Source organism: Eschrichtius robustus, chromosome 13 (assembly GCF_028021215.1).
Source record: "Eschrichtius robustus isolate mEscRob2 chromosome 13, mEscRob2.pri, whole genome shotgun sequence".
NCBI lineage: Eukaryota > Metazoa > Chordata > Mammalia > Artiodactyla > Eschrichtiidae > Eschrichtius > Eschrichtius robustus.
This window is the reverse complement of record NC_090836.1, coordinates 60,744,043-60,758,728: the sequence shown is the minus strand read 5'-3', so window position 1 is coordinate 60,758,728 and position 14,686 is coordinate 60,744,043. Positions and strand designations below refer to the sequence as shown.

At 41.4% G+C, this 14,686-nt stretch overlaps 1 protein-coding gene across 1 annotated transcript in view; it reads right to left on the bottom strand.

The window, feature by feature from the left end:
- TRHDE (thyrotropin releasing hormone degrading enzyme) overlaps window positions 1-14,123 on the bottom strand; it is a 394,881-nt gene extending 380,758 nt beyond the window's left edge. The window contains exons 1-2 of the mRNA XM_068560705.1: window positions 13,219-14,123; window positions 1,253-1,526 (exon numbers count right to left, since the gene is read on the bottom strand). Coding sequence (XP_068416806.1) covers window positions 1,253-1,526; window positions 13,219-14,123 — 1,179 coding nt within the window. The remainder of the gene's footprint in view (window positions 1-1,252; window positions 1,527-13,218) is intronic.
- Between the last annotated feature and the right edge of the window lie 563 nt (window positions 14,124-14,686).

Genomic DNA, 14,686 nt, shown 5'->3' with positions numbered 1-14,686 from the left:
TGCTTACTTTTTACTCTGGTAAAGTTACTTCATCTCTTTAAATCTAAATTTACTTTATTCACTTGGAAAAATAGAATTATAATACCTTGCTTTAGGGTTGACATGAAAATTAAAATAAATGCATATTTATTGTGTAGGCCATTGAAATGAGGAAAAAGTTCTTAAGAGGCAATGACCTGACTTAATCTGACTAACGCAATACAGTAGCATGTAAAGAGTGCCTAGAACACCATGCTGTTACAAATGGTAATGATCCTAAAGAATCCAACTGATTCTTGTTATAAATTTAATACAGAGAGTGAATTCTCTAGGCTTCCCTTATATCACCCTTCTCTAAGTACATATTTCTATACAATTGCGTGCTATGGGCTAAGAGAAGCTTCGTACCTTACAGAAATTCTAGCACACTAGCAGAAGAACTTATGTACAAAAATGTTCACTGAGCATTGTTGTTAATCAATGAAAATCAGAAAAAAATTAAAATGTTCATTTATAGGAGGATGACAAATTTTGATATATTCACTCAACCATTCTATTCAGATAAACCACAAAAACAAAATTTTAAGCAAAAAATAAAATAAAATAAAGTTGCAGAATGATATCTATAATATAAAACCACTTATATGAAATTTTAAAGCATGGAATGTATTGTAAATAGATTTATACTTAATAATTAATAATATACTTAATAATTGTGTGATAAGGTGCATGGAAATAGCAAAATCTAAATTCAGGGCAAGGCAGGAGGAGGTAGGAGGCAAGGCAATGAGATCAGGCAGGTGTCCACAGAGGGCTTCAACTCTATCCAATATGTTTTACTTTCTCAAAAAATAAATTAGACTGGAGCAAAGATGGTAAAATGTTTAGATTCTATACAGCTGGCTAGTAGAAGTTTATTATATTATTCTCCACATTTTCTGTATATTTGAAATATTTTACAGTAAAAAGAAGCTTTACCATCATATAAATAAAAAGAGGCAATTTCCCATAACAGACAATAGCTGTTCCAGAGATACTCAGGCGATGAAGAAGGACAGGAATGGCAGGGGTGGGGAGGTGATTAAGGTAATAAGAGGGCTGGGTATAGAAGAGAAGCTCCTCTCTGACTCTGAAACCAGGAAGATAATTTTCCTTCCAAGGATTAAGGAAAGAATTCAGCTATGTAAGTTGTGAAGAGAATAGAAATGATTCATTGTTAATCCAGAAATCAGTGTACATTATCCAGAAACAACATTAAGCTTGAAATACTTACTACAACCCCAGTCTTGGTGGTAGTTTCTCTGTATGTGAAGTTGCAAATTGCCCAGGCTAAATAATACGTGGACATGAGAGGGGTCTGTGAAAAGTGATCCGTAACCCATCCATCTTCCTCAAACACGGAAGTTTCCACCGGCATATTGGATAAAGATAAATAGGTTGCTTGATGCTTGATGCTGATTTTGAAAGTAGCCTTGTAGATTGGCTCATCAAAACAAGGAAATGCCTTTCTGGCATGTGTAGGCGAAAACTGAGTAACACCAAGGAACCTGGAAAAAAGAAAATGACATTCTCAATTACATTTGTGGCTTGAGTTAAGTTATAACCACTTTATATGCTTCTGCTTATAAAATAATATGGGGCTTCCCTCGTGGCGCAGTGGCTGAGAATCTGCCTGCCAATGCAGGGGACACGGGTTCGAGCCCTGGTCTGGGAAGATCCCACATGCCGCGGAGCAACTGGGCCCGTGAGCCACAACTACTGAGCCTGTGAATCTGGAGCCTGTGCCCCTGGAGCCTGTGCCCAGCAACAAGAGAGGCCGCGATAGTGAAAGGCCCGCACACCATGATGAAGAGTGGCCCCCGCTTGCCGCAACTAGAGAAAGCCCTCGCACAGAAACAAAGACCCAGCACAGCCAATAAATAAGTAAATAAGTAAATAAGTAAATAAGTAAATAAATAATCCTTCCCTCTACTTTAAAAAAAAAAAAAACAGTGGAGGATGGACAGACGGGCAGAGGGACAGATTAAAACAGGGGGAGTGTGATTTTAAAAAAATAAATAAATAAAAAAATAAAATAAAATAATATGCTTTAGCCAAATTACGAGACAGTTTTTTTCTGAATCAAACTTAAGTGCATGAATAGCATGGAAGCATACTTCATACATATTTCCCCAACAATGAAAATTCTTCAGGGAACTTTGCTCTCAACTAAAGGAAATTCTCTAAACCCAGAGCCATGCTTATTAGACAAAATATTACACTTTACAGAAAAACAACTCATCATCATATGGGCAAGTATTAGAAAATAATGGTTCTCCTTTTTGGTATGCCTCAGTCTCCTCTCTGAAACTGTACAACCAGTAAAGACAATGAAATCAAAATCCAAAACTTGTCATCAGATACAAGTAGGGCATAGACCATCACTGAGAAACATCTATGTCCTCAAATCTCAGTAAGACATGGCCTGATTTTGTTAAGGAAAAGGATTTTGAAATCTGACAAAACTTGGTCTGCATTCTGGCTCCACAACATTTCTTAGCCGTATCGTCTTGGATGATTACTAAATTTCCCTAAGGTGTACATGTTCATTGCTTAAAAGGAAATAATCATGCCTAACTTAAAAAGCATTGTAAAGCTTAGTAGAATGGAAAAGGGGATGTAAAGCATCCATCACTGTGAATAGACGAACAGCACCCAGAAGGCAGTTAATAAGCAGCAGCCACTGATTCACAATATCTTCAACCTTTCTTGAAGTGCTATAACATACATTTACATAGAATAATCCAGACACCATTGGATTTTACCACTCATAATATATATTTACTATATAAATTACATGTTATTATATGTTAATATAATAAAGTAAATTAACATAATAAATATCTATATAATAAATACATCAATGTGTGCACATATATATATACATATATAATATTTAATGCCCTCAAGTTTTCAGATCAAGCTGCAAAGTTGCATCTCATTAAAACTCCAGAAGCACCCTCTACATTCTTTCACTGTTATGGTTACAAATCAAAACACTCAGACTAAGTACTTGAAGAAGGACACACTTTTAACTTAAAAATGGGGCCATTACTTATGAAAACATTCATGACATAAACTAATTAAACTTTTAAAATAATACTAGTTAAAACTGGCCATAAGTCAATAACAGACCCTTCATAAAACATTACTGAGTGCTACAAGTCATTTCTTTAAAAGGCTCTTTCCCTCATAGTAGTTCTGCCACCCCTCCCCTCTCCATCATTCACAGTGTTCATGGTTAATCTCACATGGCACACTTTCCTGCTGAGCCAAAACTTGGCCTTAAAATTATTCTCAGCATAGCACTTCAGGCAGTTACTACCAATCAGTAGGTGTTGACATGTGTATTGAATCTTACTGGCTATCCCTGGCTCAAATCATGAAATGTAAATGTTTATACTTTTTTAAAATTATGAAGCTTACATGCATTATTGAGGGCTTACTTTTTAAAAGTTTAGTTTTGAAACAGAGAAAAATAAGACATTTTAAAGATTAATTGTATATTTACTCTGAGAGAGGGGAATTGAGAATTATCTTGAAATAGTACAGGGCTGCTGCATACCAGGCTTGGATAAATCACTTAACTACCTGAGTCTATTTTTTCATTAGTAGAAGGAAAATAATATTTTCTAGGCCTCCCTTACAAAACTGTCGAGATGATAAAATGGGGTAATGTATAGGAAAGAAGTTTTAACTATAAATCTTCAGAAAAATATAAGGTTAAAGTTGGAAGCAATCTTAGAAACAAATTGTCCAGCTCTCATAAATTCCTAAAATGAAAAAGTAGTTCCAGTAGGGTTAAGTGATTTATCCAAAGTTACACAGGCAATTAGTGCAAAGCTGGGTCTAGAATTCACATTTTCTGTGTCTGAGTAAAAGGTAATTTTATCTCAAAAACAGTAAAATTCATCTTTAGCCATAATTTATAAACAATGTTTTAATTTGACTATTGGTAATAAAGGTTCTTCTTTCCAAACTTGCCAGCATCTTGGTAATATTTTTCCTATTTTCTACTGATAGTAATATAGTTCTTGCTTAACGGAGTGTCAGTAACTTTTAATTAAGATGCACCCATTTACATTTTCACGTGCTTTTGTCTTACATATGTTCTTGAATCTTATCTTTCTTATTAAAATGTCCACTGAGCTTCATATTTCTCTACTGAGGCTATTTAAAAGATACCTATGGAATTTAATATACGAGGAAAAGTGTTCCCTTTTAACTTTCAAGTATCTGAGAAATCTAATTCCATTCATTGAGCAAATAGATATTGTCTGCTATGTGTGATTTTCACTCTATTAGGTGTGTGGTAGGATTTTTTTTTTTTAAGATATAACCATTTTTGTCCTTAAGGTCTTTGCAATCTACCTGAAAAGGGAAATATATATAATACATAAGAAACAACTAATAATACTAGGGGAAAGTTCTGCAAGAGTTCAACAGAGAGGCTGTACTTAGAATGTATTAGTCATTAAGTAAAAAATCAAAGGTGTCTTTGGTATTAATTAACGGGTAGGAATTTATTAGATGTAGAAGATCTAAATAACTCTGGGCTAATGAGAAATTAATAAACCAAATATTTATGCAGAAGAATCATGTTGTGCTCAAGTCTCTTTTTGCCTCATATAGTAAGTAAATATGTTAGTAAGGCTAGCAATTTAAATTGCCAATTCTCAGAGTTGAAAGGAACTATAAAGATCATCTAGTGACTTTTTCTGCAATTAATATTCTTAATGAATTCCTACACACAGTATATATCTATGCACTGAGGGCCGCATATATTTGATAATGTCTAAATGAGGAAATACCAATTTCACAGTCTGGCACCTGAGGACGATTGCAACTGAATTTCAATTCAGTATTTAGCAAATCAAAACAAGCCCCTTGGAAAAGAAGAGCAGTTGGACTAGATTACACTTAGGGTCTTTTCCAAGCTTGAGATCCTATAACTGAACAAAAATTAAAAATAAAATATTCCCTGAATTTGATGAGATGTTTTTAAAATATTAAATTACGTTACTGCTAAACGGCTTTTTGCTACGAGATCTATAATGCATTTGCTTCCCTTAGTCATCATTTTTGAGTGTTCAATACTGGGGAGAAAACGATAACTAGATATGCTTCCTTCCCTCAAAGAGTTTATACTCTGATAAAATAAATAAAACATATGCCTCAACAGGTATCGTACAAAAAGCCACGACAGCGAGGGAAAATGCATGAAGAAATTACATCTTCCAAAGCAAGGTTTCTCAACCTTGGCACTACTGACTTTTATTTTTATAATGTAAGTATTGGCGATTCCGTGGTAGAATTCTCGACACTGCTGACATAACGAGGGCGGATAACTATTCTTTGTCGGGGCCATCTTGGGCTTAGCAGCATTCCTGGCTTCTACCACTAGATGCCAGTAGCACCCCCTCTCCCCCGTTGTGGCAACCGAAACGCCTCCGGACATCGCAGACGTCCCGTGGGAGGCAGAACTGACCCCAATGAGAACCACCCGTCTTAAGAACTGAAGGAAGGCTTTATGGAGGAGGAAGCGTAAGTTCCTGGGTAGTAAGGGTCACAGACAGATGGAGAAGTGAGCCAATTGACTACTGGTAGCACAGAAATAAACCTTTAAAAAAGTTTTGACTCACATATTAAGTTCGCACCCTGTCTGCTCTCTTCCAGGTTCCGATTTTCTCGGAGCCCAGTATTGCCCGTCTACCTCGAACACCTCTCTCACCCTTGATAGTCTCCTTTCTAACAAAGAGAGCCAGTTTCAGGCTCAGTGCCCCCAACAGGCAACAGTGTCTGTTGGATTTCAAAAACATAATCTTGTCTTCGCTGCATATATTTTATGGTTGCCTTCAATTGGCGGAAGTGAGACTTCTTTCCTGCTTACTGTCGGTTAAAAAGCCAGAGACCTCTAGAGAAAGGGATTTGGAGCAGAAAATAATGAGTTTGGTTTTTGAGCAAATTTGAGGTGGAGTTTGAGGTGGTAGCAGTACACCAGGTAGAAAAAAATACAAAAAATTAATTAAAAATAGAGAACATTTTAATATAGAGTAAGGATGTGAAATACCTATGTAAATACAGCCAGAAGTAAAATAAAACAGCAGGAGGCCGAAGGTAATGGGGAAAAGCATTTTGTTGTCTATTCTTCTCCTGCTTTCTCAAACAAAATCATTTTTGTCTTTTAAGGAATCCCTCTATTATCATAAAAAAATTCCACCTCCAAAAGTGACATCCTGGAAGTGTTATTCCAAGAATGTCACTTTAGCATAACTAGAAAAGTATGAATAATATACATGTATTTTAATTCTCTTCCATCTAAAATAAATTACTTGATTTCTTAACAACTTGTCTATTTGACATTTTGGTTGAGCTAAGAAGTAGAGCTTAAAGCTCTATGTTGCCTCTTAAGGATACAGAGAATTGATTTCTTCTTATTTCTGTGGAAGTTCACTAGGCAAGCTACTTGTGTCAAGTCATTATAAGATTCAGCAGAAGTAATGCATTAACGTTGGTTGATATTGCCAACAAATTACAGTATATGATACAATTTCTGTTCCATTATTTTCAGTTTGCCTTTTCATAAAGTTAAAATATGCAGAAGAAACAAACATTTGCATAACACTGCTAGTATTCAGATTGATTCATGTTTCATTGCGGAGCCCACCAAAACCAAGAGAACCTCAAAAATGGCAAGGCGTTTTTGAGAAGTTTCCATTTTGGCCACATCTATGCAGACCACACATACAGCACAGTGAAAAATGCTCTTTGAAATTGCTTCTATTGCAACTGCAATTTGCCTACGGTTGCAATAGTTTAAAATTGGTAATAAAAACTCCCAAGATCGAAAGAGGTGATCCAGTGGATCATCCAGCTACTATTCAACTGTTTTCAGAAACTGAACAAAGTTACAAGATCATGGAAGTTACACGTCCCATTTAAAGTTAAGGTTGTTAATCAAAATGCAAATTATTACTCAATGACAAAACATTTTAAGCCAAAATGGGTCGTTGTTTAGACTGTGTGTTTTTATGTACTTCAATGAGTCAGTAAAACTCTGCCATTTCAGAAGAGAAGTGTTCCTGCTGAATATTCAGTGCTATAAGCAAGCATGTAGTCTATTGTTTTTTAAATAACCATTCTAGTAAACTAAAAAAATAATGCAATAATGCCAGCAAAATGTATGTAGGAAGTGGTGCACATGTGAATAATCGTGTTATAAAAACAGAGCATAAAATTCATAATTGTTTTCATTTTTATGCACTAAATATGTTATCGAAAATGAGCACTGAGTACTTGATCACCATTGATGAAGAGTATTACGAATGCACTAAAATTACTTTCCTGTGCCATAATATTAGGTTTTCATAAGAATAAATAAACTAGTGTCTGCGATTCATTTGTTTAATAGTGGAAAGAGAAAAAGTATTATGTAAGTATTATAAAGTACTACTACTGGTGGAACTCAAAGTCTTGAAAACAGTATCTAACGACTGATGTGCCTTTCCCTTGGTACTTGGAGCTTTTCTTTTCCTGTACTAGCTTCCAGTGACAAGGAAGGCACCCTCCTGACCCTTTGGTAGCTGGTTTTTTCTTTTCTTACTGCTGACAGAGAGCAGGGCCATAATCAGAGTTGTGAGTTCCTTTTGTTTCACACACTCTTCCCACTCCCTCAACCCTCTCCATCTCAGTGTCTGGACCAAGCATGGAGTTTCTCTAGCTGTGAAATACCACAGCCTTTCTCTTCTCTTCCTTCTTCACTGTGGAAGGGCTCTGCTTCTTCCTCTCCCCCATCTTTTGAACTCTGCTTAGGGGGGCAAAACAAACAGCAGTGGAAGGGATGTCCACAGTGACCATTTCCCACTGTCTTGCTAGTAAGGGGAAACCTAAGGCAACAACATTGAGCCTAAATGACCTTGTACCAGCTCGAAGAGTAGATGTCCAGTCATGTAACAATATAATCATATTTCATACCCACAAACGTGCTTACCAGTTGTCAGACACCATTCTAAGTGCTTTATTACTTAACTCATGTAATCCTCACAAATAACCCCATGAAAGAGGATATCATTATCCCCATTTTCCAGATAAGAATACCAGACGCAGAACATTTAGGAAACTTGGCCAAGGTCATAAAGCTAATAAACGGCAGAGTCAAGACATAAATCGAGGCAGTCTGGTTCCAGAGTCCCTGAACATACACACACACACACACACACACACACCTTTCCACCCAGCAACACAACTAAAAGTGGCTCCCTTATTCTTAAAGAGATAAAAAGTAACCAACAGTGGCAATTTTACAACTTCATTCTTTTTCCATCCTATGATTTTTTTTTTTTTTTTGAGTGTGTAGTCATGAGGAAAGATCCGAATAATTAAACTAAAACTTCACCTGGCAAATCAACACAGGTCTGCACTGGGAGGAATCCATTCTCCCCTGTCCCTGCACAACTGTTGCCAGAGCTCCTTAAACCCTGGGGCCCCTTGTTTATTCAGAGACTGAGAAGGCACACCTGGAGGCAAGGAGGGCAGGAGTGGGGAGCCTGGGACCCTCCACCTCAGTTCAGCCCCACTCAGTAAGATCTTGTCAGTCTTATTTCACTCTCACAGCCCACTCACCACCATCCAGCTGTGCCTGTTTGTGAATCATTTCAGATTGTCCAAAGAACTAGGAAGGGCAAGAAGTGTTTTGCATCTTTATATTCTCTCAAATCCTATGTAGCAAAATTCTGTTGGAGAGAGCAGCCACTCTCTAGTGGCAAAAAGCAGGATTGCATGGGTCTTTGAGAAACTCTGGAAGAACCCAGCCACTACTGTAAGTTTGAAAGGATGTAAAGGACACACAAAGAATTAAAAGGACGATAAGGTGATGATCATGGCTGGTGGGTAGGAGGATGAGCCTGGGTTACGGAGGGATGCCCTTCTTTACAGACTGTCAAACACTTATGTGTTAAAGGTAGACTATTTCTTCTTCACTCTTTTTATACCATTCTTTAAAGCCATGCTTAAAGAAGTGAGTCCTATTTCTTAAAGAGATAAATATTGTCCAAATGTCATCATCATCCTCAAGCAAACCTAAACTGTTGCCCTGTACTGTTGTCTCAAGCCCATCCACATACACGATGGCAAAAACTGATTTGAGGAAATAAATATGTTATGCAGATCCAACACAGGGAAACCAGTCACAGGTCTATCTTTGCTTGAAAGAGATCCAGAGCATATAGGCCCTGTTTAGAGTTGTTTTGAATAAATAAAAATACAGGCAAATTAATTTAACTCTTTCATAAATAAGGTATACTTTATTACTATCCAAGGTGATCAAAAGCACAGCAAGACAAACACCAATTGCATGGATTTTCCTCCCTGAATAAGTGATTATTAAATGGTTAAAAGTTTCTTTCCCCCAGTAGTTTCTAGATTTAGTTTACTGGTGGCATTTTGAATTGTGACCAAAATCCAACACTGGACTCAGTTTGGCCATATGGTTATGTGTGCAGTGACAAGAAAACAATGAGCTAAGTCCATTAAGGAATCATATAAAAAGTTTACAAAGAAACAAACCATTCTCCCAGATTTTTCAGTTCAGAGCCCTCTTTAGAGGGGCAAAAAGCCATTTAGTTGAACTTGCTCATGTAAAGATATCTCCTCAGCAGAGTAAGTGGAGAAATGGGGCTGCTTTCAACATAAAAACAACATGGTGGTTTTCTTGTTTTTATTAAATACCATGATTATTAATTCATCCCAGAAAAAGTACAAGGCACCAAACCATGTGTGCTAATACCACAAATGACCAATGACTACCCATAAAATCCTCTATGCTCTCCACAAGATTTTTGCAAAGGAGTTTTTGGCAATTCTCTTTGAGAACCACAATTTTATCTTCTCATTTTACTTGGAGATCATGGTTTCTCTCTAAATAACCCTTGACAGAAAAAGACCTCCTTTTTTCATCCTGTCTTCTGTCACTGTGGCATGTCACAGACCCAAAGTTTGTCACAGAAAAACAGTTTCCCTTTTGAAAGTGAATAAAATGTTCATTTACTTTGGGTAAATTTCCTCGTTCAATCCGGCCATCTGGATCTAAATTAAGGTACCCTACTTTGAACACGGGTATGCTCGCCATCTGGCTGCCCCAAAGTGGCAATTACTTCAGGTAAATGAAGATTTTGCCTAATTCTAAGCAAGCATATTCTACTGTAGGATATTATGGCATGAATACACACCCTCCGCGTCTGCCTGCTGCCCACCTACCTGAGGGAAAAGGGAGTATATATTCTGCCTAACAGAGGTAATTTACTGCTGTGTGTAAGCATTTCAAATTTAAGAGAATTTATTTGCAATATTCAACAAGTGGTGAATTTCCCTTTAGCCAAATGATTAACTGAGAATAAAAGATGTGCCTCAAGTGGAGAAGCCTTGGGTTCTAACTGGGAGCTTGTCTTCCAACCTTTATTGTAATATGGGAACCAGGAGAGGTAAGTATCCCCTGTAGAACAAAACCAGGGAACCTTCAAAGGGTCAAAGACATACAGCACATAGTGAAGTCTAATTTTCCTGCCTGACCCAAATTACATCTCTCAGACCTCTGAGGAGTGAGTCAAAGAATCAGATTGATTATTAACAAGTTGTTTCCACATAGACTAAGTAAGGTAGACTGAATGGTAGTGTTGCTCTTTTTAAATATTTCAGGTTGCTCATTGTGACTCCCCATTGCCAGATTAAATATTTATTTTCATTCCAGAAATTATCTGATAAATTGGCAAAAATTCTGACTAACTAAAGACCAAGGTATGTAATCACTAATCAAATGAAAATTTAGAGTGTGCATTTATGTCCTTTTGGAATGAAGGGGAAAAAAGAGGAACAAGTACTTTCTCTAAGAGGCTGTTTAGAAATAAAATCATCCTGGGATCTCCAGAAACAGCAAATCCTGCACAACTCCTGGGATGCAGAGTTTAGCCACATGTGCACTAGGTTAAACTCTCAACCATCTTTGGGGAAATGAACGAGAGGGTTTGAATACAAATATGCACTAGGGTACAAGAAATCAGTTATGGGTCAAGCAGGAACATCTGGTCTTTTTAAGAGTCCTGTTCATTTGAAAGCACTGACCAAAACAAGCTCAGTTCCACCAAATATATTTTGGCATGGCTCAAAAAACAGGACTTTCTGGAAGTATTTATTTCACCACAGCAAGATTTATCAGTAATGATATGCAACTCCCACTATTGACATTTTGACATAACATGCAAATGTGCCTTCTATGCTTTTCCCCCAAATTTGATATGATCGTGGATTTTCTTTTTAGTCCTTTTAATCTGTATTCTTTAGAATATGTCAGAGAAAGTGGTGGGAGGGGGTTTAAATTATCCACATCTGATCTTAGGAGTTTGAAAGTGAATAATTTATACATTCACTTACAGGAGACTTCAATTATCATACAACCACTAAAGCACTGGACAATTTATTTAGATGAGGCTACACCACAGGACTCTATAAATACTAACACTTTTCTGTTCTCTTATAACACCCTGAAATTTCCCTAACCTCTTATACTATATCAGCTTCTTCTGAGAGTTTCCAGACATCATAAGCCCTGGTCTAGGGATCAGAAAACCAAAGTTTGAGTCCCAGCTCTCCACTGCCAAACCTGCTGACCTCAGGAGCCCTGGACTGCTCTGATCCCAAGTTTTCTGCTGTTGCGAGACTCTCTTGAGAACAGGGGAGGCTCTGCCAGTGGCATCATTACTAATCTCCAACCTGCCTCCACTCCTAAGGTTGTTGATTTCATTTTTAAGTTCATTTTGGTTATTCCCTGGCCCTACAGCCATTTAATTAATCAAGGTTATTTTAAATGCAATGAGCTAGGGCAAAAAAGCAAGAATCACTTGTTTATTCATTCAACAACATGTTTGAGAGCTTATACCACAGGACACTCATAACATGAGTGGGCACTCTATGTGCCAAGTACAGAGTGAAGGGCTTTTCAATGCATTTACTCGTGGACACCTGCAACAATCCTATGCGGATATTATTATTATTATTTCCCCAAGTTAAAACTAAAAGTATAGGTTCTGCAGCCAAACTGCCTGAGTCTAAAACCTGCTTTGCTGGCTCACGATGTTACAAGTTACTCTACTTCTTGGTCCCTCCATTTCCCCATCTGTACAATAGGGAGTGTTGATAGCATCTATCTCATGGGGTTCTTGTAAGATTGAGTTAATACAGGATGCTCATTAAGCACTAGAGGCTGTTATTGTCAGGAATTGGTGACTTAGCTTAATCAGCTTCCTCAAGCCTTCACCACAAGTAGAGTTGCAGCTGAGATTTGAACACAGTTCTGTTGGACTCTTAAGTCTAAGCTCTAAACAAGTGATGGAAAGCCCCACAGCCTCTCAAAAAAAAAAAAAAAAAGATAAGAAGAAACAGAATACTGCCCAAATCTAAAAAGCATCAAAGGCACTCACTAACAAGGCATTTGAGACTGACGGTTAGCTTTCCCCCTTTCACCGCTGGAGTCATTTCCAGAGGTAGTAACTCGTGAACAAACTGGAGTCACCCTGTGTTAGGAGAGAGCTGGCAGCACCGGCAAGAACATTTCTCGCTGACACTGGCCATGGCAGCCGCCAGCACCACCACCCACCCCCCCTTACTCTGTCACTGGGACTGGCTCTTACTGCCCAGAATCTCAACTTCCAGTTCTGTAAAACTTCATGGAGCCAGAGCCTATCCAATACTCTGTGCCTTCCGGAAACGGGCATGGTGGGGGAGGGGAGGATCTTGCCCTGCCTCTGGGGCTCACGAATTTTCCCTCGATGGTAACTAGGCAGGCTTTTGATGTCACCCTGGCCCGATGTCGCTCAGATTACACACTACCCTTTAAAAGAAAAAAAAAAAAAAATTGCTGTGTGCCCCAGGCTGGCTAAGGAACTTTGACGGGGCAGGGGGTCCCAGCCTGGAGGAGGAGTGGCATTTGGCACTGATGAGTGAGTTTGTGGAGTTGGCCGCAGGGAGAGCCCAGGCACCTGGGAGACCCCGAGAGTTCTGGGTGATGGCCATACCTCACCTTCGCTTCCTTCCCCCATCCCTCGCTTGCCGGGTACCCGAAGCTAGCCCGGTCCCTGGGTGGCCGGCTGCCCGGCGGTTTTGAACAGCCTGGCTGGGTGGGGCGGTGCCGGGCACCGCCTCCCTCCGTACCTTCTCTCCCCGTGGAGCACGTAGGAGCTGCGGAAGAAGCCCAGGAGCTCGTTCTCTATCAAGGCGTTGTAGATGATCTTCAGATTGTAATTCCTCTGCGCGTCCAGGGTCCTATTCAGCACCACCACCAAGACCTGGGTTGGCGGGTAGAGGAAAAAGCCGGCCACCGGGACCGCCCCGGCTACCCGGTCCTCGGCCACCTGCACCTTCTCGACCGCCACACGGGAGGCGTGCAGCACGACGTAGCGAGTGGCGTTCCGGCACGCGATCTCCACGTTGACCTCCCCGGAGAAGGTGAAGTTCTCCATGAAGGCGGTGAGCATCAGATTGTAGTGCAGCGGCTTGAGGTGGCCCGACAGGCGCAGCTGAGTCCACGGCTGCCACGGCTCCCGCGCCTCCTCCGACGGCGGCCGGGCGGACGGGGTCTCAGTGTTGGCCTCCCCGCCTGCCCCGGGCTGCGAGGAGTCTCCGCCAGCATGGTGGTTGCGCCGGGCCGAACCCGGAAGGCTTTCGTTGCCGCCGCGCGCCGGGAAGCCGGCGGGGCCGCCGTCGGCGCCGGGCGGTAAGCTCGCCCCACACTCGTCGAAGCGCAAGCTGAGCAGCACCGCGAGCATGGTGACCGCGAGCAGCGCCACGATGGACACGGCGAAGGCCAGCACTAGCCGCCTGTGCACAGTGATGTGGCGCTCGGTGGTGCGGGGTCGCACCCCCATGGAGTCCGCCCACGGGTCCGAGAGGCCCCTGCCGCCGGCCCGCAGCGCGGCGTCGTTCTCCCCCATCGTGGCCGCGAAGGGTGAGCTGCTCTTCTTAGCCCCCGCCTCCTCCTCCTTCTTCTTCCTCTTCTTTTTCTTCTTCTTCTTTTTCTTCTCCTCCTCTTGTTCCCCCCGCTCGCCGTCCAGGGCCATCACGCCGCCTCCTGCTCCTCCCCCGCCCCCTCCGGCACCCCCCGCGGGCGGCCCACCCGGGCCACCGCCAGCTCAGGCATCAGAGAGCGCACGCGGGCGGAGGGCGCGACGCCAGCTGGGACCCTGGGGAGACTGGCCCGGCTTCTTTTAAGACGGGCTCTGGCCGTAGGCGACAGCAACCTCGGCGCCTCCCATCAGCCCCGCCTCCCTCCGGACACGGGCGGCGGAGGCGCGGGGCGGCGAGCTCTGGGACGCGCCCAACTTGGAAAGCGTCTCGCTCGCCCCAACGCGCGCTACTTCTCCGGCGGGCGCCGGGCTCAGGGGCACGTGCTGCCCCCGCCCCTGTGCGCCTGCGGCTTCTAGCTCGCAGTCCCCTGCGCCGAGCTTTCGCCTGGCTTTCCGCGGGAGCCTTCCCGCGGGTCCTCGGCTGGCAAGTACAGGGAGCGATGGAGAAGGAAGTTAGGGCTGCCGCTTTCTCTCCCCACTCCAGCGGCGGCGTTCAGTCCTCTGGGTGGGATGTGCTCGCAGCAGCAGTGGCGGCGGCGGCAGCAGCGGAGGCGCCC